General features: G+C 44.0%; 1 protein-coding gene across 1 annotated transcript in view; it reads right to left on the bottom strand.

The window, feature by feature from the left end:
* Window positions 1-5,079: 5,079 nt before the first annotated feature.
* TOGARAM2 (TOG array regulator of axonemal microtubules 2) overlaps window positions 5,080-26,983 on the bottom strand; it is a 45,694-nt gene continuing 23,790 nt past the window's right edge. Inside the window, exons 11-19 of the mRNA XM_033145450.1 lie at window positions 26,337-26,442; window positions 21,662-21,897; window positions 19,894-20,052; window positions 19,023-19,140; window positions 17,597-17,700; window positions 16,062-16,260; window positions 14,581-14,797; window positions 7,796-7,882; window positions 5,080-5,423 (exon numbers count right to left, since the gene is read on the bottom strand). Of these exons, the coding sequence (XP_033001341.1) occupies window positions 5,167-5,423; window positions 7,796-7,882; window positions 14,581-14,797; window positions 16,062-16,260; window positions 17,597-17,700; window positions 19,023-19,140; window positions 19,894-20,052; window positions 21,662-21,897; window positions 26,337-26,442 (1,483 nt within the window). The 3' untranslated portion in view covers window positions 5,080-5,166. The remainder of the gene's footprint in view (window positions 5,424-7,795; window positions 7,883-14,580; window positions 14,798-16,061; window positions 16,261-17,596; window positions 17,701-19,022; window positions 19,141-19,893; window positions 20,053-21,661; window positions 21,898-26,336; window positions 26,443-26,983) is intronic.

Below are 26,983 nucleotides of genomic sequence, written 5' to 3'. Positions count from 1 at the left end.
CTGGAGCACGGGTGCCAACTTGAATAAAATATTGTGGGGGTCCCAGGTATGCCCCATCCTGCATAATCGACCACATGATGCCATGCACACACACCATTTGAATGGGAATGCCCATCAACTTGGGGGGGGTCCCCTCAAATATTTTATTGTGGGGGCCGAAGCTCACATGGTCCCTAGGAGTTGGCTCCTATGCTCTGGAGAACCCCAAAGTTTGAACAAGTAGGGGGAAAAAATACTTTGAAAAAAGGACCCAATTGGCCCAAAGAATGCTCAGTGACCACAAAACTCTGAGTGTTTGTTGGGGAATGGGGGGATGGAATGGAGTATTCTGAAGAAGCTCTGGTGGCTGGCAGGCATCCTGAACAGGAGTATTTCACACTGCACCATTTATTACAGGCCCCACTTGTATTTATATATTATTTAATGGCTACTTACAAACCATCATAAGAATCAGAGGTCAGTAGTGTACCCACCAGTACCTCTTATGGCACCTGCAAAAAACCTCAGTACGTATCGCCTCAGAAATTGACAGTGCGCTAAAGACTGCTTGCTCTTCCTGCTCACTTCCTGTCTGCCCTGGTTCAGCTTCTCCTACATTGAACAACATGCCCACATTTAACTGGATGCCAAGATTACACACCTGCCGTCCCATCTATTCTGAACAGAGGGGAGATGGAAAGAAACTTCTCTCTGAGAGTGCTGCAGTGGCTGATGAAGGGAGACAGGGAAAAATAATTGAGGGTTTTAGCAGTAAAGGACATCTGGAGGCCAGGTCTACTTGCCGACAGACAACAGCTTTGCCCATTGAGAAACCATGGATGAAGAAACCTGGAAACAAGTTTCTTAGAGGCTAGGTCTACCTAGACCTTGCCACTGCTCTGTCACCAGGTGACCCAGAAACAGTAGACTTGTTATGTCTTGTATGGTTATTTATTTGGAATATTTATATTGCAGCTCTCTGGGAAAAAATTGCTATGGACTCCCATGCCTCTTCCTACCCATACATATATGCAGGGCTTTTTTCAGCTGGAACTCCATTCCAGCACCTCTCAGGTGCCATTGCCATTATAAGAGGACAAGGGAGGCGTTCATGGTGAGTTCCGGCACCTCTTTTTCTAGAAAAGTAGCACTGCATATATGTTGAATTTAAGAGGAAGGGTATTGGATCATGCCTTGCAAGATATTCTCAAAGGATGGAATGCAGTTTGGAACACAGTGTGCGGATATGATGAGGATATGATGTAACAACAGCTACACCTATCCATTAAAGTATATGGAGCATAATAAAGTCTTTAATTTATTATTCCCAGAACAGGTATATTAGATCAGGCTCAGGCACTTGAAACGTTCTTTATTTCTAACCCGATTTCCTCAGGGCTCTAGAAAGGTGATGCTGCCAATATAGGGAGCTTTTCAAGTATGTGGCAAAGTACCAAACATTCAAACGACCTGCCATTTTATTTGTAGGCCTTTTCCAAGCTGTGACCCAAGCAAATTGACATCTATGCCTGGATTAAGGTATCCAAATTCAGAGTCAGCTGTGTAGGAATTAGCAAATACTGTTCTTGCCACCAGCATCCCTATATAATTAAAGACAAAAATAGAGATGCTTTCTCTGTGAAATACTCCTCTGTGTTTATCATGAAGCTCCAAGGTTCACTTTATATGACAACCTAAAATGAGAACTCTCAGCTGAGTTTTTATCCCAGTTTCCTGCTCTCTTTTCTTTTTCCTTGAGTTCTGGTACCACTTCAGAGAGGTGCTTTGACTATAATGAGCTATAATGAGAGTGTTCTCATTTATTAGGGCTGCGTACCAGATTTAACTGAGGCTCCTTGCTGCTTTGGGAGGTGTAGATATACAAGATGAACCAAATTTTATCCCCCTTCCTTTGGTTACATGCCGGCTTTTTAATACCCCAATCAGTAATTTAAACAATCTTTCCAAATGCTGGTGGAATCCATTTCCAGTCAGTCACAGCCAGCAGGCAATGATCAGGGATGAAGGGAACTACATAGTCAAACATTATGTGGAGGGTCATAGGTTTCTCATCTCTGCTTTGTAGAATAATTAAGGAAAGGCACATTCCTTAACCCCCCCCCCTCCTTCTGTAATCTTCATAGAACTCTAGCCCAATGGTTGCAATTAATTTGATTCTGAATTGATGCTGCTGTTTCAAGGCAGGGCGAACCTCAGAGAATTCCATGTTTTCCAAACCTCTTTGCCATGACATTACCAAAGAAAGTTATGTAATGATGACTTCAATGCTAAGGGAGGAGTGGTGAGTTCAGAGGACTACAAAGAAAACAGCAACATACTGGATCATCTCAGATGAAAACAAAAACTATTGAGACTCATGCTTGCCTTTGAGTGACTTGATTCGTGTGTGTGTGTGTGTGTGTGTGTGCGTGCGCACACACACACACACACACACACACACAGTGCTTTTTTCTTAAAAATATTTAGGGGTACTCTCATTTTGACTCAAGAAAATCACCATTTGATAGTTCAAATCGGAGAAAATAAATGCAGTAAATGGACAAAAGTACGAAGATTCACAAAATGTTTAGGGGTATGTGTACCCCTGCATCCCCCCAGAATAAAAGCACTGTGTGTGTGTCATATAATATTCCAGGTTCTTTCCTCTCTCGGACAATTTTTAGGTCCAAATACTTCTTTAAAATATATTTCTTTGTATTTTCAGGTGGCCATACATATCACAGCCTGCACAAAGGGTCACAACAGAAACTTTGCATGCGAAAGATCTCAGGCTCAACCTCCAGTATCCCCAAGTAGGGCTGGGAAAGACTTTTGACTGAAACCCTAGAGACCAGCTGCCAGTCAGTTTAAACAATATTGAGCTAGATGGAGTAACTGCCTGACTTGATATAAGCTGACTTCCTATGCTCTAGCCCTCTAATTTATTTCCTTTCCTCCTCTCTACTTAGGAATGATTTCTTTGGACAGTTTTTGTCCAAGGCTGACAGAACTGCTTTGAAGTGACAGCCAAATGCCTCAGCTTGGCATGGTGAAGTGAGCTGAGTGGAGGTAAAGTCTCTGTCGTATAACTGGTCACAACACAAATAATCAAACAAATAAAGAAGTTAGCAGTAGCTTTGCCAGAACTTCAACACCCACCTCAAAACAGTCGTGCGAGGCCTAGTGGCAATAGCTACTTCTGAGGTGTTAACATCACCATGAGGTGGCTTCTGCTCCTCAGTTTCATGTGACTAGAGCGCTCCTGGAATGCTGTTCCTTTGGTCTTACACTGCAAAGCTACCACTTTCAAATGCAAACTTTTCAAGTGAGCTACCTAGCTCACAGAACTTGTTTTCAGGACTTAGAATCATTGAATTGTAGAGTTGGGAGAGATCCCAAGGGTCACCCAGTCCAACCCCCTGCAATGCAGGAATCTCATCAGCCATCCAGTTTGAAACCATACCAGACCCTGCTTAGCTTTGCAAATGTGCTACCAGTTTTATTGACTTGGTGTTTGTTTTTTCATTATGCCATGTGAATATAGTATTACAAAAAAACAACATCCCCTCACACATGAATTGCGTGCTGGAGCATCACGAGATGAACAGGAATGGAGCTGCTGATTCCACCTAGTGTCAGCCACACTAGGATGTGACAGTACTTCTCATCTGTACCTGAACGATAAAAATAAGAATAGTCTGTGGCAATTAGACCTTATCAGAAGTAGGTATGAGAATCCAGTCTCAATAGTACAATGAGACAACTGCCATCTGACACCACATATTCTACCCAACAGGCATCGGACTGTAAAGGTTTCACGAGTTCCTTGCCAAAGGGGGCCATCTTAGACCAAGTTCTCACCAAGGTGACAAACTAGTACCAATTCAGACTTCAGGTTGGAGGGAGCGCATGACTGAAATGTTCTCCATACCAAAACCAAAAACATGGCTAGGCACTTCTCCTTACTGCTTCATTTGCTATAATTTTTTCTTTGAAGACACATCTAGTCACATGAGGCCTCTCCTGCCGTCTGCAAAGTACGGGTTTACCACCACAGATGGAACTAGGCCTCAGGCATAACACACAAATTATGAGAGCTTGTGGGGTGTGAATCCTGTCAATGGCTGATTTCAAGACCTGGCACTACTCTGCCTATAAGGACATATAATATTATATATTAAATCACTTGCTTTATGTGGCAAGTCAGGCCCACTGCATTTGGAAGCCCTCTGGCTCATTCTGCTGCGCTGGTGCCACCACCATAGCTGTCAACTTTCCCTTTTTTTGCGGGAAATTCCCTTATTCCAGCGCCGTTTCCCAATGCAAAAAAAAAGGAAGGTCGACAACTCTGGCCACCACCAAGATCACTGTAGCTTATTGGACAGAATTTAACATTACTCAGCTCTCTAATACTTGAAGCAGCAGTTTGGTGAAACCAACAGTTGGTGCAGTAGCTCTGATCCTTCAGCTCCTGACCTTTAATTATTTTCCATCACTGCATTCTTGTGATCATCCTAGATCCTTTGGCTCCCAGCTAATTCTGTCACACAGAACTTGGCTACGAGTTTGGCTGAGCAAGGCTCCACCCCTAGGAACTGTAGTTTGACGTGACTGCTGGGAGCTGTAGCTCTGTGAGGGGTAAATCACAGTTCCCAGTGTTGAGGGTAGCCATGTGCTGTAAATGTATGGGGTGAGTGTGCACCTGGTGCAATAGGAACACAAATAGGAAACACCCAGGCCATCAATCGCAGATCACTATGTAATCCAAAAGGGGGGGGGGAACATGCACAATTGCACTGGCAAACATGTATAACATGTTGCCTACTGAAGTTCATCGCTGTCACCCTTGCCTCCTCCTTTGACACATATTTATTACATAAATAAAGTGCTTTGCTTTATACAGATAAAAATTACAACTGTACACAGATTTTTAAAAATAATATCTTGTAAGTCTCTACGAGACAAAAGTTGAGGAAATTAAGATTTAGAAAAATATGGGATTTAATTCTACTGCAAAATAGATTATATACACTTTCCATAGTGGAATATTACTATAAACTCTTCATAGTTAGTTATTAAAAGAACATAAATAATGGCAAGCACTGTATCATTGTCCGCAACTTTTTTTCCTGCTCTCTCTTGAAGCTGCAAACAGTAGATTGTCCCAGGGATGGTACTGTGTCTCCTTCACGGGAGTTTCGTATCTAGGAGGTCCTGGAGGATTCTGATCACGTTTTGTGGTTGGCTGGAGGCACACTCCTCAAGCTTGGGTCCCATTTGCTTGTGGAGGCTCTTAGCAAGTTTGGAGACCACTGCTCTGACGTTTCCGCTCTTTCCAGGTAGCACGCCATTGCCAATCATGTTGCTCAGGAAATACCAGAGAATGGGAAGGACGTGACGCTCCACAGCCTGGGGTTTCCGTGGATAAGCAAAAGCCACAAGAACTGCAATGCAGAAGAAAGATAGCGTGTTGCTCACTTCTCTGAACATAGTCACACAATCAGGATGCAAAAGTTTGTTAAGAAGAATAATCTGTGTCTCTACATGCAAAGGAATCCATCACACATGTCCAGCATTGGTTCTGGGTTTTGGAGGGCCCTTGGGACACCTCTTTCAGCAGGGGTCCAGGGGGCTTTTGTTAGTGGGACCCCTTTCTGTGATGTGAACTCCTGGCTAATGCCCAATCATGCTGACGTTTGATGCTGGCTCTGCACATACCCACTGAAAACTGTCCTAAACGTACACAGAGCCTCAGTCCCAGGGTTGTTTCAGTTATCCAAGAAGCATAGCCGTCTTGTGCAAGGAGTTAGGGCAGGGGTGAACCTTCGGTCAGAACTATTTTTGGCCATTTGATAGGGGGGGTGGTAAATAAAAGATGTCCCTCCAGAGGGCAGGGGTAGGAAAACTTAGAATAATTTTTCAGAAGTGAAGGTCAGGGGGTTGCACCATCTGATAGCACCAGGCTCTCTACATGCAGGTTTCTAGCCCAGCAACACTTCCTGGGACACTAAGGAGACCCCAGAATATTGCATAGGCCCATGGGCATTCTTTACTGAGCTGTGTGCACGGAGAATTGTGCTACTCTTATGACGCTTTTGCCACCTCGTACAATTAATAAGGTAAACATAAACACATACATCCTACACCCCAATGCCTGATAACTCTTCAATTTTTCCACTACTGTTCATTTTTACTGTATAAAAAAATGGACTGTGCATTTGGCTATCATCTGGAAGCAGAGTACAGAAAATGATAGATAGAATAGATGACTTTTCTCATTAGGTAAATGTTACTAAATGGAAGAGCTCCTGGTCTTAAATGACCATCATTCTTAGAAACCAGAGACTTTGATGCTACATTTCCTCAGGAAATATATAGCTCTAGAATGCTGTTGGGTTTTAGTAACCTATGCCATGATAGATGGCTTGGTTATTTATTTCGTGTATTGAGCTGTCTAAAATGGCCATATCAAATTCCCAGACTGCAACTCTTAACGGGTACATGATGGGTCAAACTCCCGTGACACCAATGACCTTTGGGTGATATCTGATGAGGAAGCGACAAGCCCTCTATGAGTCCTGCCATGTGGTCAGGGGCTCACAAAGAATGATTTGTCAAGTTTTTGAGTCAAAGGTTGATTGCAAAAATCAAAATGTCTGATGGAAAAATTACTGAAACCTTTGATATTAGGAGAGCTGCTTTCATGTCTGGGGGCTTGAGTCTGTTCTGTGGGGTCACGATACAAAAAGTCTGATCTCAGGTCTAGTATCAGAAATTCATTGGGAATGTGGTCACAATTTCTGCTTCTGTGCATAGCTGTCAACTTTCCCTTTTTTGCGGGAAATTCCCTTATTCCAGCGCCGTTTCCCATTGCAAAAAAAGGGAAAGTTGACAGCTATGGCCGTTTCCCAATGCAAAAAAAAAAAAGGAAGGTTGACAGCTCTGCTTCTGTGGCAACTGGCTTTGTAGTTTACATTTAAAAGGCACGGGTGTGCTTTCTGAAATGATTATTCTCTCATGTGTGTGCATAAAAGTGACCCAGTTTGAATGTAAGAAACTAATAAACAATGGTTTGTTTGACTGAGGATGAATGTACCCACTGAGCCTCTTGGGCTTGTCAATTGGTTCAAATCTGTGCAACAGGGTGAGCTCCCTTTGCTCTGTCCCAGCTCCTGCCAACCTAGCAGTTCGAAAGCATGCCAGTACAAGTAGATAAATAGGTATCACTGTGGCAGGAAGGTAAAAGGCATTTCCATGTACTCTGGCACTCATCACGCTGTCCTGTTGCACCAGAAGCTGTTCAGTCATGCTGGCCACAGGACCCAGAAATCTGTCCGTGGTCAAACACCGGCTCCCTCGGCCTGAAGCAGGATGAGTGCTGCATCCCATATTCACCTTTGACTGGACTTAACTGTCCAGGGGTCCTTTACCATTGCCTTTTACCTCTCTCATGACCCACAATAGAAAACTTCCAGTTTGTTAAACCAGTTTCTCATTACAATTGAACTAGGAAATTGTGATTTAATGTGGCGTTGCAAACAAATTGTTATTTGATATCCTTGTTGGTAGTTTATGATTAAACCAGTTTTCTGCTTCATATGTAACAGTAAACTGTATGTTGATCATATATATATATAATCTATACATGCTCTAAAGACAAGACAAGAAGCAGCCCTCACTTCCACTTCAAAAGGGTGTAAACGACAATAAAAGAAATTTTGCTGTGAAGAAAGAAGCCCTTTGCCTCCTGCTGTTATACAAGCTATTGCTTTGTTCATTCCCATAGGTACTGCAGTTTAGTGAAGTCATTTGTTACCTGACAGGTGGTCTGTGATCCCCTGCAGGGCTCGACCACTGGTGAAGCGCACCCTGCTGGCAAATGTTTGAAGCAGAAGAAGATTATCTGAAAGGGACAGAAACACATTGTTTGGACATTGTTATAAACCAAGAAAATAAACAACAACAACTTTATTATTTCTCCTCCCCCTGCCCCCATCTGACTGGGTTGCCCCAGCTACTCCATGTAGCTTCAAACAAATATAAAAGCATCATCAAACATCAAACATTGAAATATTCTCCATGCAGGGCTGCCTTCAGAAAGAGACAGAAAGTTATCTGTATCTAAAGGAAAGCGGATCTCTCAAATTCTCATTTTTTGAATCTCAAATCCAGTTCTCCACCTCCCCCCCCTTTTTTTTAAAGTCCTCATGAAAATTCACTAGCAGTTTAGTGTGGATTTTCCCTAACACATTTTTGTATGCAGCTTTCCCTAAGATAATGCATGTTTGTACGTTATTTTCACTTACCGGGTATATGCATTTTTTATGTACACTTTACACTAGTATATGCATAACTGCACACATGACTTGCCTGTAGAACAGCACTGCAAAATCCCGAGATGAGCAGAACTCCCCAACTTGGATGCGTTTCAGATTGTCTATTTGCTTCAGGAATTGTGAATTGGGTACATTCGCCTTTAAACGTGAATTGAATCAAATTTCTCTCCCATCCCTAGGTGCAGGTGAAAGGTAAGCTTTGCTTCCCTACAGCACATCCCTTTTCTTTGCCTCTACTGAAAAGAGATCTGGTTAAACACCTTTCAATTACATGTTGGTGCTCTTTTCAGAACGACAAAGGGAAAAAGGGGAAGTACACATGTATTGCGCTTGCTTTAAAATGAATTTCAAAGGCAGTTTTAACTGTGATTTAAAGTCTTTATGGATACTAATAAGCGAATGATCATCGGTAATGAATACTTTGCACATCTCCTCTACTTCTTATATTAGCATTTCAAAGCATTTTTTCATCCCGCTGAAGCCAGCAACTATTCTTTTCATCCATCACTGAAACAACAATGTTGTCTGGCTCTGCACACACATCATCACCATCAGAAAACAGAGAGTGTCAAACAGAAAATGGATTTTCTGTTTTCTGTTTTCTTAGCTTTGCTTTTTTTCCAGTTGATTCTTAACTGCTGTGAATTGTGAAGGGGCAAATGTTTTAGGGACCTGGGAGGGAAACTCTTTTTGGAAAAAAAACAAAACCAAACCAAAAACCTTCCACATTTATTTTGTATTTACTTAAAACTCCATCCCACTCCATCAATGAGCTAAAAGTGAATTGCAAATTAAAAAGGACAAGTGGACAACTATATATTCCAGAATTGCATAATAATAATAATAATAATAATAATAATAATAATAATAATAATAATAATATCAGCAAGCAAAAGGAAACACATTATAAAATGTGCTAAAAAGCATCACCCTGGCTGTTAAAAGCTAGTTCAAATGGAAATACTTTACAGTGCTTCCAAAAGATACTGTAAAAGCTTTGGTGACTGCCTGGGGGAAGGGAGATTCATAATCTAGAGGCAGCCCAATAAATGCATGTCACTATGTATGTCCTTGTTCACTGATCTTGACAGACACATGCAGCAATTAAGGTGGCATTCTAGAGAGGATGAGCCAGAACTCAATGGCATTGCACATGATTTGCATGTTTAAGGTCCCAGCTTTAAAATCTGGTGATTCTGATTAAGAGGCAGGTAAATACGTTCTGTCTGTTGCCTTCACAGCCAATGACGATGGTCAGAAATGAATAAGCCATACCGCTCTAAGAGGACCTGCATGAGACAGTATGAGACATCCTTCTATCTTATGTCAGCTGAGTTTCGCAGAAGCTGCAACTTTTCTGAAACAGCTGTCCTAAGAACAGCCTACCAGATCACACAAGCGACTCATCTAGACCAGCATCCTGTTCTCACATTGGCCTATGGAAAGCCTACAAGCAGGGCCGTCTTAAGTAAATCCGGCGCCCTGGAGCGAAGATCCCTCCGGCACCCCTTGTGCTCCGCCGGGCAGGGCCAGGCGCAGCAGGCAGCCGGAGGGCGTGGCGGATGGGGACGCCGAACTCACGCTCCGCTGGGCAGGGCCAGGCGCAGCAGGCAGCCAGAGGGTGTGGAGGGGCAGGTGGGGACGCTGCCAGCTGTGCTCCACCTCCGCCTCCACCTCCGCCTCCGCCTGCTCAGCCGAAGCGGCGGTGCGGTGCTGCCATCCAGGGAGCCCTGGCTGCAGTGCCAATGGCCTCCCCGCATCCGCATCCCGAGAAGAGGTGGGCGAGAGTGGCGCTGCCGGCAGGGCTGGAGGGCGCAGGTGCCCTCCTCAGGCCATGGCACCTTGCGTCAGTAGCCTCAATGGCTAAGACGTCCCTGCCTACAAGCAAGATCTGAGTGCGACCACACCCTACCCTCCTCCGGTTTCCAGCAACTGCTCTCCAGTTGTGGAGGCAGAACATATCCATCAAGGTTAGTAGCCACTCATAGCCTTATTCCTCCATGAATCTGTCTATTCCTCTTTCAAAGCCACCCAACTTGGTGGCCATCACTGCCTCTCGTGGGAGCAAACTTCACAGTTTAACTATTCACTGTTTGAAAAGGTACTTCCTTTTCTCTGTCCTAAATCTTCCAGCATTCGGCTTCCTTGGATATCAATATGCTCTGGTGTGTTATGAGGGAGGGAGAAGAACTTTATCCATTTTCTCCATCTAGGCATAATTTTATAAGTTTATGTCACCTCTTACTTTATTTTCTCTAAACAAAAAAAGCCCCCAACTCTGCAACATTTCCACATAGGGAAGTTGATCTACCCTTGATTATTCTGGTCTTCCTTTTCTGAACTTTTCCAATTTCACAATATCTTTTTTTTAAGTGAGGTGACCAGAATGGTATACAGAATTCCAAATGTGGTTGTACCACAGATTTGTTTGTTATGCTACTAGCAGTTGTTTTTTTTCACTTCCTTTCCTAATCATCCCTAACATGGAATTTGCCTTTTTCACAACTGCTGCACACTGGTTCCACATTAACATCAAGCTATCTGCTACAGTTCCATGGTGAAATAATAATAATAATAATAATAATAATAATAATAATGCCCTGACATGCATCACTTTACACTTGTTTACACTGAATTGTATTTGCCATTTTATTGCCCTTTCACTCAGTTTGGAGAGGTCCTTTTGTTGCTCTTCACAATCTTTTTGGGGCTTTGGGTTTCCAGAACATTTTGGTATCAGCAGCAAACTTGGCCCCCTTCACTGCTCACCACTAGCTCTAGATGTAAGATGAACAAATTAAAAAGCACAGGTCCCCAAACCAATCCTTGGGAACTCCGTTTTCTAAATTGCACAGGGAGCCTCCTCAAGTTAAGGAAGGCTCCCCACTGCACAAGTCATGGTGAACACAGGAGAGGCAGGAGGAACAGCATGGCTTTGGGGTGCATGCCCCCCATAGCCACTGTCACCATTTTAACCTTCTCCCCATGAGTAATGTGTGAAGACAACACGTGTTGCACTTAAATCCTTTTAATTTCTGTGGAAATTAAGAACATAGCATTAGAATGTAAGAGGTGCCCAAAGGTCGAAGAAGAAGAAGAAGAGTTTGGATTTGATATCCCGCTTTATCACTACCCAAAGGAGTCTCAAAGCGGCTAACATTCCCCTTTCCCTTCCTCCCCTACAACAGTGAGGTGAGTGGGGCTGAGAAGTGTGACTAGCGCAAGGTCACCCAGCAGCTGCATGTGGAGGAGTGGAGATGTGAACCCGGTTCACCAGATTACAAGTCTACTGCTCTTAACCACTACACCACACTGGCTCTCTATCTAGTCCAGCATCCTGTTTTAACACTGACCAACCTGATGGCCATGGGATGGCTACAAGCAAATCCTGAGTGCAACAGCACCCTCTCCACTTGTACTGGTATTCAGAAGCATATTGCCTCTGACTTGGTTGGGACTGTCTTTGTCTGGACTAGACACAAAGAATTCAAGAGTCTAGATGACTGCCCATATGCTCCACCATCACCAAGAAATCAGAACATGGAGTAAATTCATTTCTGAACTCAAACACAGTGGCCATTTTCCTTCACACAGGCACAATCTGTCCTTAGAAAATTTGTCCTATAAGAAAATTAGCAAACCAACTAGGAAACATGTATGCTAGCTCCAACTTCAGTCCTGACTCTTGATCACCCTATAGTATGTCTTGCCTACCCACCCAACACTGCATTTCCACTGCCAACATAAATCCATGTGGCCTGGGATTTACAGCAGTCCTTGGTTGTGTAGTTATTGGCAACAGCAATTTCAGCCTACGGAGAACAACGTTTGGAACAAGCCGTCATTTAGACCTGGATTTATGCTTGTTTGTTCTTCAGAAATGAACTCAGCAAACCATAAATTTCCTTTGCAAAAGAAGAGTGCAGCCTGGGGATATTTATGGACTACAGACAGGAGAAGGAGCTAGCTGAGACTCATAACTTAAGGCTTCCCATGGAACCTGCGCAGAAGAAGCTTATTTGTGGGACTATCCCCCACTTCAAGAGCAAAATAACTCACTAGGATGTCCAGATAGCTACAAGAACAAAATACTTTGGGGGATGGAAAAACATGACTTTTTACCGGGGAAGTCTATTTGTACAATTACCAAAGGGTATGTGGAAGAATGTGGGAAACTGATAGAAACTAGTTTTATCATGTGACCAGGTGCTATCATCACTCTAGTACACAATAGTTTTCATCAGATGCTGGGGCTTAGTAAACTAATCTCATCATGTGACCTTCCTATGAACAATTGATATCCCTATTCATTCATTCATTCATTCCATGCTCATGCTTGAAGTGACAAGTGGTCATCTGTTTATGCCTCTGACTCTAAGCGTTCTCAGCTGTACATTTGTTAGAAATTGGATTTGGTACCAAGCTGAGCGAAATGAGCGCCGCAACCCCAGAGTTGTTCGTGACTGGACCTAATGGTCAGGGGTCCCTTTACCTTTATAACATAAAACTGCTTCATGACAATATTCATAGAAGTCAACTATTTCCATGGATTTCAACATTCTCCACATCCAACATGCTTTGGAAAGGACTCCCAGGATATGGCAACTTACAATCTGAGCACATACAGAGCATTCACAAGACCGGTTCAACATGCTGAAAGCCACCAGCAATGCCAATCCATGTTTAGCATGCTAACACGAAGAACTGCTGTGATGGAAAATGCTACTGAGACCCAAGCTACATGTCTCATGTGTTTCCCATTGGTTTGTTCTAATCTTCTAAACCCATTCCATGCTCCCAGCCCATAGTTCTACTTGATTCTACCTTTCAAACATGCTCATTGGTCCAGGTCAAAGTCCCCTAACTATGCAAGCCTAAATATGTTTGCTCAGAAATAAGTTACATAGTGTTCCATACTTTGCTTCTGTCCTGGCTTTAGTCCTGCCTCTAATAAGCATGTTCAGGACTCTTTTCGGGCAGTATCTCTCCACATGCTGCAGAATGAGATGGGATTATGGTGGCAGAATGTTCAGGTTCAGACTGCAGGTGTGAAACATCACATTTTTTTAATATTCTCCAACATATTTCCTGCAAGTAAAAAACCAGCATGGCAGGGAGATGGCAGGACCGGAACCTCTCCCCTTGATGTCCTAAATTTCTACTTGCATGGGATTTTTTATGTGGTGAACAACAAAAAATGTGGATCCACATCTGAAATCTGAAATTATAGCATTTACTCTTCCATCTTAGACACAGTTGTAATGCATATGTTGGTCCAGCCTTCAACGTAAAGCTAATTTTATAACACCCAAATTCTATTTGAAATCAATATTTTCTGAACACCCTAGTACCAAGAGCAATACACAAATGCATTTGCTCCTGCTGAGTACAGATCACCCAGGACAAGTCACTTTAACCACACTGCACCAGCTTTTAATGAGGCGTTATTCCCTGACAGCAGCACAACGTTTTCCCCTAGTGACCCTCACTGAAAGGTCGTCTCTCATTTCAGTTCCATGTCTGCCTTCATTCCACATGCATAACATTTCTTTTCTTGTAAGAATTTAGCACAGGCGAAAGGTGGCAGATTTACAGCTCCAGAAACAGGTTTACTCTGTGTAGAGAAAAGTAGAACCAAAGTAGCACAGCTTTTATATATATATATATATATATAACAACCCAGCATATCTCTCCATAAGCTGTAAACCAACAAAAGGGCTAAAATATTAAACTTAAGCTGTCATAAATTATGTTGGTTTTCTTTCATTAGAGTTGCTCTGTGAGTTTGTTGCTGTATTTTTACTCTTCAGAAGGGGAATGCTTGTGGAGTAGGATTTTCTGCCTCAGATGCCAAAGTAACATGGCTGGCCATGGGTACAATGTATCCTGACAGGGGGCAGCACACAGAATTTCATTTCTTCCTCAGGCAGCAAAATATATTGAGCCAACCCTGGGTAAGGCAGATGAAGAAAAGTAAAAAACCCCAAAAAAACCCAAATTAGGCTGAGGTCAGCTTATAGACTCAGATATCAAGCTACACATCTTGGATTCTGAGATAAACAAGCAATGGCTGCTCCCCATCTCAGATAATTTTTAAAACACTTTTAAAACTATTTTAAAATGTTTCATTTTAGCCTTAGAAGTGTCTACCCTACAAGCTGCTTCAAAAGAGAGCCTTCTATGGAGGCATAGGGGTCCAGCCTTGATCTCTGGTGGGAAGCAATATAAAGGTGTGATAGAAAGGTAAACATAAATAAATAAATACCTAGATGAATAATCATTTTGTCCAGCACTTTCACTGCAGCGTTGTAGATCCCAGAATTCTTTGAGTTTAGGTTGTCAGTGACTACAGTCACCACAGAGACCAGGACTGGATTTAAACCATCTTTGAGGATTGGGATCATGGAAGCAACCGACTCTAATGCATACTGGTTCACTTTCTTGTTCGAGTCCTGAAGTCTCGGAGTAAAAGCATCAAAGATCTGTTAACACAAAAAGGAACAAGTAAATCCTACTGTAAATAGCATACCGCTCTGTTAGCACAGAAAAGTGGGGAAACAGACTCAGTTACAAGTCTACATATGGAAGCAAAACATTTTAATATAGTGTCTTCACGGCCACCAGAATCTCTATTTGTACGAACTACCATTTCTCAACTTATAGTGGAGAGATAGCTCCCAACAAACCAAACTAAAAAATTGGGGATAATTTTGGTTTAACATAGGGTGATATCCTTGTCTAATCCAAGATGTGTGATGATCATGGGGAATTTTACAAAAGTTAGCTCTAAGATAATAATCAAGCCAGGATCAGCAATATGTAGTTAAGGGAGGGAGGGCATTGATTGATTAATAAGATGTGGTACTTTATAGCTGCCTCACTGCCCTCTTAAAAGTAACCAGTTTTGGTTTTTTAGGGTTTTTTTTAAACTCCTCTATACAACCTGTAAACGGACACTACATTCCTGGAAAACCAAGATCTCTTCTTTCCACAGTATACAGAGAGATGACGGCCAAGAAACGGCAACTGTTGTGAACATTGACTTTATGTAAGGGCAAAATACAGCTGTACCTTGGACCTCAAATGCCTTGGCTCCTGAACAATCAAAACCCAGAAGTGAGCGTTCCGGTTTTCAAGCATTCTTTTGGAAGCTGAACATCCGACGGGGCTTCCACAGCTTCTGATTGGCTGCAGGAGCTTCCTGCAGCCAATCAGAAGCCGCACTTTGGTTTCCGAACGTTTCGGAAGTCGAATGGATTTCCGGAACGAATTCCGTTTTACTTCCAAGGTACGACTCTATATGTTATATTAGCTATGTAGTTGTGCGTTTAAGTGCCAACATTCCACACTGGGATCTTAGCATGGGGCTGTAACTCAAAATGGAATATTAGCATGGTGGGGGGAGGCTCAGAAACTTTACTCCCCACTGTAGCCCTAATGCAAATTGTGCAATATGAATTGGGAGAGGGGAACTTTCCATTTGGATCTCTTTTATTGTACTTGCAGGAGCAGGGCCCCCAAATCTGGATCAGAACCACAGTAGGGTCAAGGATTAAAACCCCTTCCCCCCTCCCATTACGCTACCAATCTGTGCTTAAAGGCACAGCCATGTATCACATAGTACATAGTTTGCCCATCAGTTAAACTGAGTAGGGAATCGGGATTAAGAATCGGCCCAACCTAATCTCAGCGAATGGGTCACCTCTATTAAGGCTACTGGCACCCAAATGCATGGTATCCAAGTACCTGTATGATATTTGAGGATACAAGCTGGGGGTTGTTCTTGCAGTGCTCCATTAGCAACGCCACTCCCTCCATTCGGACCTGGAATTCCTTCGCCACCAGCATCTTGTTCAGCTCCTTGAGCTGCTCCATCATTTCGATGCTGCGAAGGGACGAGCGGTGAGCCACCACCTGCGGGATGCTTAGGACACCTGGGACAGAGCTGGCATTGAGAACCAAAGGTTTATTCATTGTGTTATGCATTCATAGTACCTAAACGACAGCACTCTGTGTTATCTTGCCCGATTACATTGCTCTCGTGACTAAGAGTGGGGGAATTGTCTGTTTCTGTTTCTCATTTTTTTCAGTCATAGCTTCTGTTCTTCCACATTTCCACATCAATTTGTGGTTGTTTTTTTAAAAAATCCTTATGAAAATTCATCTGTGTCTTAGTGTGAATTTATCCTAATACACACGCTTTTATATGCAGTTTTGCCTGCTATATATTTTTGTACACAATTTTCATAATTTAATGGCTTTTTGTATGTTAGTTTCATGAACATATGCATGTTATACACACTTTAGTATCTGTGTTTTTTTGTACACATTACTCGGTTGGAGAACTGTCCTGTAAAACATTAATAACTGCATACGCTAAAAGACAGCTGTGTTTCAGTTCTCCAGTTGTTTTGGGAAGGGCTAATTGGCCAGGTTCACCTTTGAATGCAAACTGAAATGAATTTTTCCTCCATCCCTAACTCAGGAGTGAGCACCAACACAATTTTTGAAATTCAAGACGTATAATGCACTGAAGCAAAATGTTTTAATTTACTGAACCTACATAATTCACTTTGGCTGTAAAGTTATCAGATGTGCCAAACTGGAAGATGTCTGGCAAAAAATGGAAGTGGGAAAAGTGAAAGAAGGCTGAGGTGGAGGAAATCAGGAAGGTCCTGTCTAAGGTATGGAGAGGAAGGGGCTAGGATTCATTGGGATGGGCAGCACATGCTTCTGGTAATTTCATTCAATAACACAATTATGTGTCCTAAAAGGGCCTTTTCTGCAGACATTTTTTATTGAATGGAGGAAACCACAATGGATCCCACAAAAACATGTCATGCTAAAAGGTAAAGGTACCCCTGACCATTAGGTCCAGTCGCGGATGACTCTGGGGTTGCGCGCTCATCTCGCTCTATAGGCCGAGGGAGCTGGCGTTTGTCCACAGACAGCTTCCGGGTCATGTGGCCAGCATGATTAAGCCGCTTCTGGCGAACCACAGCAGCGCACAGAAACGCCGTTTACCTTCCCGCCGGAGCGGCACCTATTTATCTACTTGCACTTTGACATGCTTTCGAACCGCTAGGTGGGCAGGAGCTGGGACCAAACAACAGGAGTTCCGTCGCGGGGATTCGAACCGCCGACCTTCTGATCGGCAAGCCCTGGGCTCTGTGGTTTAGACCACAGCGCCACCCGCGTCCCTGGAATGCTAAAAGATAGCAAAAAGAAAAACAGCTCTGAGCATGCAGAATGGTTTGGAAGAGCAAAGGGGTGCTCCATACCTTTCCTCTGAAGGCAGGCTGTCCAGTGAGGTTGTCAGACTGCTGCTCTTCGACCCTCTGTGGCTTTTGGCAGAAGGAGCTTGAGAAGATTGGTCTTCTAACCCCTGCAAAGATAAATGCATAGGCCAGGAATGGTTAAGCTTTCTTGAGTCAACCCTCCAAGCGCTACATGCCAGCGGCCGGTGTGGCCCCAGTGGCTGTTTCTGGCCCCCTTCTCTTATTCAAACACACAGACACACACACACCCTCCATAGAAAGGAGCTGGATTGGGAGGGTTATAGCCGCCTGTGCACTGATGACTGGGGAGGGAGCAATCCACCCCACACTGTGCCTGCTTTAAATATGCTTTCGTTTCACTATGGCTGCCATCAAAATCAGGGGGGCTTGGAAGGTTGTGTGACTCCCGATATAGGCATTTGAACAAAGAGGGGAATTACACACAAAGGACAAGCTGCAGTATTTTCAAACTTTTTCTGTAACATTTGAAGAGGAAGTGTATGGGTACATGAGCCAGCGTGGTGTAGTGGTTAAGAGCGGTAGACTCGTAATCTGCGGAACCGGGTTCGCGTCTCCGCTCCTCCACATGCAGCTGCTGGGTGACCTTGGGCTAGTCACACTTCTCTGAAGTCTCTCAGCCCCACTCACCTCACAGAGTGTTTGTTGTGGGGGAGGAAGGGAAAGGAGAATGTTAGCCGCTTTGAGACTCCTTAGGGTAGTGGAAAGCGGGATATCAAATCCAAACTCTTCTTCTTCACAAACATATGCTTAAGGTCATAAGAAAATCTTTGCTGAATCATGCCAATGGCCTATCTATTCCAGCATCCTGTTCTCACAGCGTCCAATCAGATGCCTGTGGGAAGCCTGCAAGCAGGATGTGAATGGACAGGGGTTGCCTGAGACATTTCAGCACTGGAGACAAAACACCCCCTGCCATCCCCCACAGGAGGGGGGCATGAGGTTCAGAGAAGGCCTCGTCAAGCCTTGCCAGCCCACCAGACTACAGTGGGGATGGGAGCTTCAGAAAGCACTTCTCTTGAAGGAGAATCAGTTTCCAAAGCTTCCTTCCCGTCTGGTGGCAAAGCTGGGTGGTGGAATGCCTCCCCTCTTGCCAACTTGGTGAGAGGGGGAGGCGTTCTACGGAGCTTTGCTGGTGGTCCTAACAAGTCTGAGAGATTTCATACATCTTACTCTGAACATGATTGAGCTTGGATCCAGCCCTTAATTTTTATTTACCAAAGAATGAAATCTTTTTGATCTTCTGATTCCACTTTCAGTGCAAATATTTCTTATGAAAAGATTTTATTAAAGCTTTTTCATAATACTGTATGATAAAAAATAACAATCTAAATAAAAACAAAAACAGAGAGAGAAAGAGGAAATAAAACACCAAATCTTTTCAACACATTCTGTTCACCTCCATACTTACTTTCTGCTTAATTGCAGCCATGACATCACGCAAGTCACGTGACGGTAGACACTGCTTCAAATACCCATCAAATTTTGAATGGGACATAAGGATGTTCAGCATCTTCCGGCCATAAAATCTAGCACAGGGAGTGAAAAGTTAATTAAGAACATTTGATGGCAAAATTTTGACTCTGTTTCAGAAAGTGCCATTTGTCTGGTTCAGGGTGGTCCAACCTCTCAGGCCAAGTGGGCCGCGATAGTACTTCAACACAGAACCCATGAGCCACACACTGAATAAAATTTCCATACTGTAAATCAAAGCATTCTCAATATAGTTCATATTATTTAACACACACAATTAATATAATTAAATACACAATTAATGAGTAAAATATAAATGTCTTCAAAAGACAAAGCATAAAATAATTCAGAAAAGGAAAAAAAAAGAACCACCACAGATTTTGATGGAAGTATACCATAATTCAAGACATCAAGAACCTTTTTCATTGCCAGCACTCATTCATGATAAAAATGAATGTATGTACCAATGTACCAATGTGCTCTAGCAATGAGAGTATTGGACTAGATCAGACCTGGGAGACCAGGGTTCAGATTCTTTTTGCAAACCTCTTTGGGGTAGCTGTTGTTGGTTTTGTTTTTTTGTTTTGTTTTTTTACAATCGAGTGGTATATGAATTTCATGAAATGAATGAATGAATGAATGAATGAATGAATAAACCACTCCCGCCATACCTAGCCATTGGCCATGCTAGCTGGGGCTGATTGGAATGGAAGTCCAAAACATTTGGAGGGCAATAGGGAAAGGCTGGCCCATCTCAGCTGGCAATGAAATGCATTCAAAGACTCTCAGCTGTTTGGCTGGCAGTTTACCTTGTGTCTTGATTGCAGTCTTGAGCAAGCTTGACCAGCGTCTGCACCAGAAGCTCTGTACTCTCCCGGTTACCCGAGAGCAGTTTCTCTGCCCCAATCTGCTCCACAATGGCCAGCAAGTGTTCAGCCGCACATTTCCGGATGAGGGGGTTACGGTGGCTGCAAACACAGTGATCATAAGAATGAGACATCTTCTTTTCTTATACTGCAAAGTGAAAAAAGACCTGGGTGCCTGGTAGCTACCCCAACTTCCCTCAGCCAAAATACCCCAACCCAGCTAGTTCTGACCTAACTGGCAAACTGGCTTGCAGGGGTGGGAACCTGAATGTGAAACTTGGCTTAACTTCATGCAGGCGGAAAAGGAGGACGGGAGCAGGAAAATGGAAAGGGGGCAGCTGAAATAGATGGAGTTGTTTATGGAGGGGGAGCAGATCTCTGTTGTTGTTTAGTCGTTTAGTCGTGTCCGACTCTTCGTGACCCCATGGACCAGAGCACGCCAGGCACTCCTGTCTTCCACTGCCTCCTGCAGTTTGGTCAGACTCCTGTTGGTAGCTTCAACAACATTGTCCAACCATCTCATCCTCTGTCGTCCCCCTTCTCCTTGTGCCCTCCATCTTTCCCAACATCAGGGTCTTTTCCAGGGAGTCTTCTCTTCTCATGAGGTGGCCAAAGTACTGGAGCCTCAACTTCTGTCCTTCTAGTGAGCACTCAGGGCTGATTTCTTTGAGAATGGATAGGTTTGATCTTCTTGCAGTCCATGGGACTCTCAAGAGTCTCCTCCAGCACCATAATTCAAAAGCATCAATTCTTCGACGATCAGCCTTCTTTATGGTCCAGCTCTCAGTTCCGTACATTACTACTGGGAAAGCCATAGCTTTAACTATACGGACCTTTGTCGGCAAGGTGATGTCTCTGCTTTTTAAATGCTGTCTAGGTTTGTCATTGCTTTTCTCCCAAGAAGCAGGTGTCTTCTAATTTCATGACTGCTGTCACCATCTGCAGTGATCATGGAACCCAAGAAAGTGAAATCTCTCACTGCCTCCATTTCTTCCCCTTCTATTTGCCAGGAGGTGATGGGACCAGTGGCAATGATCTTAGTTTTTTTTATGTTGAGCTTCAGACCATATCTTGCACTTTCCTCTTTCACCCTCATTAAAAGGTTCTTTAATTCCTCCTCACTTTCTGCCATCAAGGTAGTATCATCAGCATATCTGAGGTTGTTTATATTTCTTCCGGCAATCTTAATTCTGGTTTGGGATTCATCCAGTCCAGCTTTTCGCATGATGAATTTTGCATATAAGTTAAATAAGCAGGGAGACAATATACAACCTCGTCGTACTCCTTTCCCAATTTTGAACCAATCAGTTGTTCCATATCCAGTTCTAACTGTAGCTTCTTGTCCCACATAGCAGATTTCTGGCAAGAGTGTTTTGCCTCAGCTCTGGCAAACCATAGGCAGGGGAAAAGATGGAGAGGGGGAGGGGAGGGGAGGGGGAGGGAGAGCGTATGGGGTGACCACACCCATTTTGGACTCCAGCCCCACCCATCATTGTCATGCATCCCCTGAAAGTTTACCCCAAGGGATATGACCCTGGTGCCTTATTATCCAGCGTGACTGCAGCCCTACTCTACTTCAAAAGAACAAGTCATGGGTAAGAAGAAGAGGTGCAAGGGCCCAGAAAAAAAATCTAGGGAAATTGGAGGGAGGGAAATTGTTCCAGATATAACCGATGAAGGAAGCATGCAGAGGAAAGGGCCCTTCACTTACTTCACTCCATTGGCCATGAGGGCAGCCATCGCTCGTGAGGGACTCACATTCTGCACCATGATGCCCAAGGATTGATCAGCCGCTTTCTGGATGAATTCACTAGAATCACCTGCCTTCTGGAGAAGGACCCGAGAAATCTCTTCAACCTCTTGATCCATATGCTTCTTCATGGCCTTGAAGAGGTCAGCTAGGGTCCCAATAGCAAACCGAGATACTTTCGACCGGAGATTGCTAACCTGGCAATGGAAACGTTACAAGCCAAAATGTTTACACATTCACATGACCCTGTTCGCTGCTGCAAATATTGACACACCAACCAAAGGCAGGGCAATTTATTTGTAATTTTCCACAAAATGCCACACTTCTGATCAAAGTGTGGATAATAAACCAGGATGTGCCAATCAAGTTGAGTCACTCTAAGTGTACATCTGTATTACCTTCCTGTCGTGAATAGGAGGAATTATTTCAGTTTTGATAATGGCTCAATCTGAATGGGCACCACGACCTGCAGATCTAACCTAAGAAAGGAGAGTACTAAAGCAGGAGCTCCTAACCATCATTTAAAACATATGCATGCATAAATGCTTAATATAAATAAAAGAAATAATAAACCATTGGGGGGAAACTCCCAAGTCAGGCTTGCTCACTGGTTTGAGGCAACTAAGGAACTTTTTGCTGCTGTTCTCCACATGAGAGACCAAAAAATAATATCATTATTTGTACCCCACCCATCTGACTGGGTTGCCCCAGCCACTCTGGGCAGCTTGCCTCACTTTCACACACACAAGTGGCGTCGCAACAGGGGGGTGATGGGGGCGGTGCGCTCCCAGTGACATGTCTCCGGGGGTGACAAGCGGCACCCCGCCACGGCAGTGCGAGCAGCCATTGCACCCTGCGGCGGATGAGGAGCTGCTCCTGGACAGTGAGGCGGCTGAGGACAGGCCTCCACCGCCTCTTCTTCCACCACCACCGCCTCTCCCTTGGCTGCAGGAATCTCCTCAGTCACTGCCCGTGGCGGGAGTGGCTCCTGAGGGGCCTCCTCAGTGTCACCGGTGATTGCTGCCCCCAGTGGTGTAGCTAGCTGCTTGGGTTCCCGGTGCCTGAGCTGCGTGCCAGAATCCCGGTGTCTGAGCTGCGTTCCGCTCCGGCGCCCTGCAGGCCCGCGTTGCTTTTTTGAGTGGCGCGGAGCCTGCAGGGAGTCGGCCTGCCGCCTCCCGTTCAGCTGTAGGGCGGCAGCCTGAGGGAGAGGCATTGGGAAGACACAAGCGCCATAATGCCCTCTCGGGCAGCGCAGAGCCTGCAGGCGCCCAAGCCACCGCGTCACTCCTGGGTGAAATGCGAGGCTCGGGTGCCATAAGTGCCGCTCCCTGCAGTGTGTGGCACCCCCCCCAAGGAAGCAAGACAAAGGCAGGAAGAAAGGTGAAGAGGCGTCTCTCAGGGTTGCGCAGAGGGCGAGGGAAGGAAGCCCTTTCCCTTTCCCACCACAGAGGAGCCTTCCCTGCATTGCACACCCGACGGCTTTTTATGGCATAGCTCTGGAGTGGGGTCTGGGTGGGGAGGAGAATGGCACTGTGTTGTTGTTTTTTTTGCAGACACCTTCTAAGAAGGGTTTTTAAACCATTTAAATAAGGAAGAGAGGGTTTAGACCTTGAGCATATTCCACAGAAAGAGTGCCCATTCTTTCTCAGAGCTTCCTCTGCTTGACGGTTGTTTCCTCTTTCTGTCTCGTCCTGCCCGAGGGAGGGAGGGGGACGGACGGGAGCCATGGCTCCCAAGAGGCGCAGCTTTGCCACACAATACTTAACAGGAGCTGAATGTCCTGACAGATGGGGGTGAGCTGCCAATGCCTGAAAAGACTGAAAAGAGCTGTAAATATTTCTCAGTCCCAATTTCTTATATTACTTTTTAAACTACGAACCGAAAAAGGGGGGATTTCTGGAAGGGAAGTAAGCCATCCATTTTTCTTTCTTTGTATAAGCAGACACCCTGCCATCAACACTTTGCCTGTGTTTTGCAAAGTGGGAGGCTTTGAATCGCACAGAACTGAATCCCACTTTCAGATAATTAAAGTCTGAAGATGCTCCAACCTTCCCATTAACAGGGAATCAAGTCTACATCCATGATAATTTCAGAGAGAAGCCAGAGACCACAAATTACACAAATGGCCAGCCATTATTTGCTGCAGATGACAGAAGGCTTAATGGCCTTGCCAACTCTGCTATGTTAACAGCCCAGTCGGGCTGATCAAACAATGAACAAGTGTAGAAATGGCCCTTGTGGCTTCTTTTACCTCCTGCTTTTTATTAGAAGGGTTTAAAATGAGAACAATAAAAACCTCTCCATTAAGCGATCAAATAAACAGCAAAGCTGCTAAGAGCGGCCGTTGGGTAAATAAGCTCCCTAGAATCCAAGAACTGGCTGCCTCACAGAGTCCAGCACATAACGTATTTGGGTTTGGGTGTTATAGGAATTTTAAGGTCTTAGATATATAATAAATGTCCGTAAGTGTACCAAGCAAACACGTGCATGAATGTATAAGCCACATGTCTGAAGCAGCGTGGGAGGACAGTCCTGAGACCATTTTGACTCCCAAGCTGACCAAGTTTTTCTCTGCAAGGAGGGAGGAGGTGAAATAAACCTTCCCATTGTCTCAGGAATTAAGTAATTACCATCTCAAAGGAATGGCCAGACTACCAGGCAAGGCAATCAGATAAGGCATTATCAGATAACCTCGCAGACAGGAGATAAACAACGCACTCAGATTTCTGTTGTAGACCGCCTTTTCTGTGATGTAGGTATGATGTATCTGGGGGTGGTGGTCTTGGGCTACACCCCTTCTGTGATGTATGTATGATGTTTCTGGGGGTGGTCTTGGGACTCCAGGGTGGGCAATTTAAATGTCTATATAAGGGCAGGCACGCCTTTGTTCTGGGTCCTCCTCCGCTCTCCTGTGTGTGAAGGGAGCACCCTGTTGCAACAGCATTAATAAAGATCAGGCTTACTAGCTGCTTTGCTTCTCAATATTCTCTGATTGGCCTCTGTTATTTTCTCCTGCCGATGGAGAACCTACAAAGGAGGGCTCTTGTGTACCCCATAAGGGAATAAGGGCAGATTTTGTTTACAACATGGGGAAATCTAGGTAGCTCGGATCAGCTTTTGTTCACCCCCTTTTCTGGGTGGAAATAGAGGAAGGATTTCAGACAAGGAGATGCAGTTGAGAGAAGAGACAGAATCAACATGGTTGGACTTACAGGTTCTTCTGTGAGACATGCTGAATTTGGGTTTCAACAACTAAGTACAAAATGCAATACAAAATACAAAAGCTACATATATGACTAAACTGTATCTTTCAATCCACCTCTGATATACATCAGAAAGGCCCTAGTCCTTTCCTGATCACTGCTTTAAGTGAAGAATGCACATTTGAGTCCTCAGTAACTGACATGCTTCACAGGTACTTGAGTACAAGAACCCAAGTACAGTACATTTCTCTTCTTCGTTCCTTTATTTTAGACAGATATTTGCAACCTACATTTATACACAAAATAGATTTATTATATAAAACCATGGCAGAATCCAAGGATTTGTAGACGCAGAGGCCATAGCTCAGGAAAGAGGAAACTTTTTCAGCCCAAGGCTGCATTCCCTTCTGAAAAACTTTCCAAGGGCCTCATGACGGTAGTGTGAGGAGCCAGAGGCAAAAGTACTTGAAGCAATGGATGTAAAATTTGCCTTTGTACAATAGTAGGATAGTTTCTACATACGCATACATCTACATCTCTATATTCTCCATCCAGACACACAAGAGGCATTATCAGTGCATTGCTCATGTATGCAAGTTTTTCAGAAGGTCCACATGATGCTTGTCCTCTTCAAAGGACCACCCCATATATTTCCTCCATTTAGTCCAGATTTGCTGTTTCAACGGTTTTGTACTTATTGGGTTTTCCATTGAAACAGTACATCCGGATTATATGGGGAAATAATATGGGACAATGTTTAGATAAGGAAGATGTTTTGTGGACAAAACATGCATGCCTCAGCAGCACTGAACAAATGGAGAAGCACCTCTACAGGAGTATGGTGCAGGGTGGACACCCAAAAAAGCCTCTGAAGATTGATAACTACAGGTTGGGTTATCTGGCTTTCAATCTAGACATCCAGAGAAACTTAGTAATTTTTTAAGTGACCTTCCAGGTCGTGATAGCTATTAAGCATCTGAGGATGGGCTTCTAAAGTGACTCAGTAGGCCAGGCTCCCAGTGGGCAGGAAAGTGGGACCTCTGCTCTCTTTCTTCCATGGATACTAACTCAACTTTCATTCTTTCATTCCATTACCATTCTCCTTGCTAAAATAAAGAGTAAAAAGTCACTGAAAGCTTAAGTTTCAGAAGCAGACAGCTTTGTGGAAAGTGAGTAAATGCATGCAAATTTAATTAATTTGCATGGATTTATTTTGTGCTGAATTCCCCCCTCCCCCGCGCAGGTTATACACAGCTTATTAATTGCTTATTTTTCCAGTAGAGATAAAGAGCATATTGGGCAGCAATAGGTACTATATAGACAGGTATAAAAGCTGCTCAGAGACCCATTGGCTAAATAAAAACAGATTGGAAAGTGTCAGGTAAGCCACAAGAGAAGATAGATTGGACATATGTTAAATGCACGTTTCCCACCTCCTTTGTGGCTGCCAAGGAAACATCATGAAGTCTACACTGGAGAACTTCTGAATGGCAGGTAGCCAAGCATCGGATGCTGAAGAGTCCTTTCTCCTTCAGATGCCTGAGAGGCAATTATCAAAAAGATGGAGGGAGAGAAGAGAAGGGAAATTATTGGTCTCGCTTGGCATTTTGCAGAAACAGGATTTCTCACTGCAGTAAAAGAGTCTGAAAATGAGACGTGTCACAGAAGCCACACATTGGGAATACAGAAAAGCAAAGGTGCTGAATTTTAACAGAAGCTCTTATACACTATGGTTTTAAAACTACTATTGGGGGGAATTACATTCCACTGTGTGCTAGACAGAACCTCCTATGAATTAAGCTGAATAAAAGAGTGTGATTGATTTACTAGTTCCACATGATAGGCTCCATCCTTGGAAAGGTCTGAAACCTGCATGGCAAGTTTTTCTCTCGAGAGGCTCAAGAGGTGAAGCTTGTGGAGTCCACAACCCCCTCTTTTCTTAAGGCCAATAATCCCTCCGAACTCTGCCTTTCTGAATTAACAGCACCATCTGCAGGTGATCTGGCAGCAAAAATGAGCACAGGTGACAAATTCCAGAGCAACAGCTGCCAGAGAAGTAGATGTGTAGCAACAAGAAACA

Source organism: Lacerta agilis, chromosome 3, assembly GCF_009819535.1.
Source record: "Lacerta agilis isolate rLacAgi1 chromosome 3, rLacAgi1.pri, whole genome shotgun sequence".
NCBI classification, from domain to species: Eukaryota; Metazoa; Chordata; class Lepidosauria; order Squamata; family Lacertidae; genus Lacerta; species Lacerta agilis.
The sequence above is the reverse complement of the archived record's forward strand: the minus strand, read 5'-3'. Positions and strand labels throughout refer to the sequence as shown.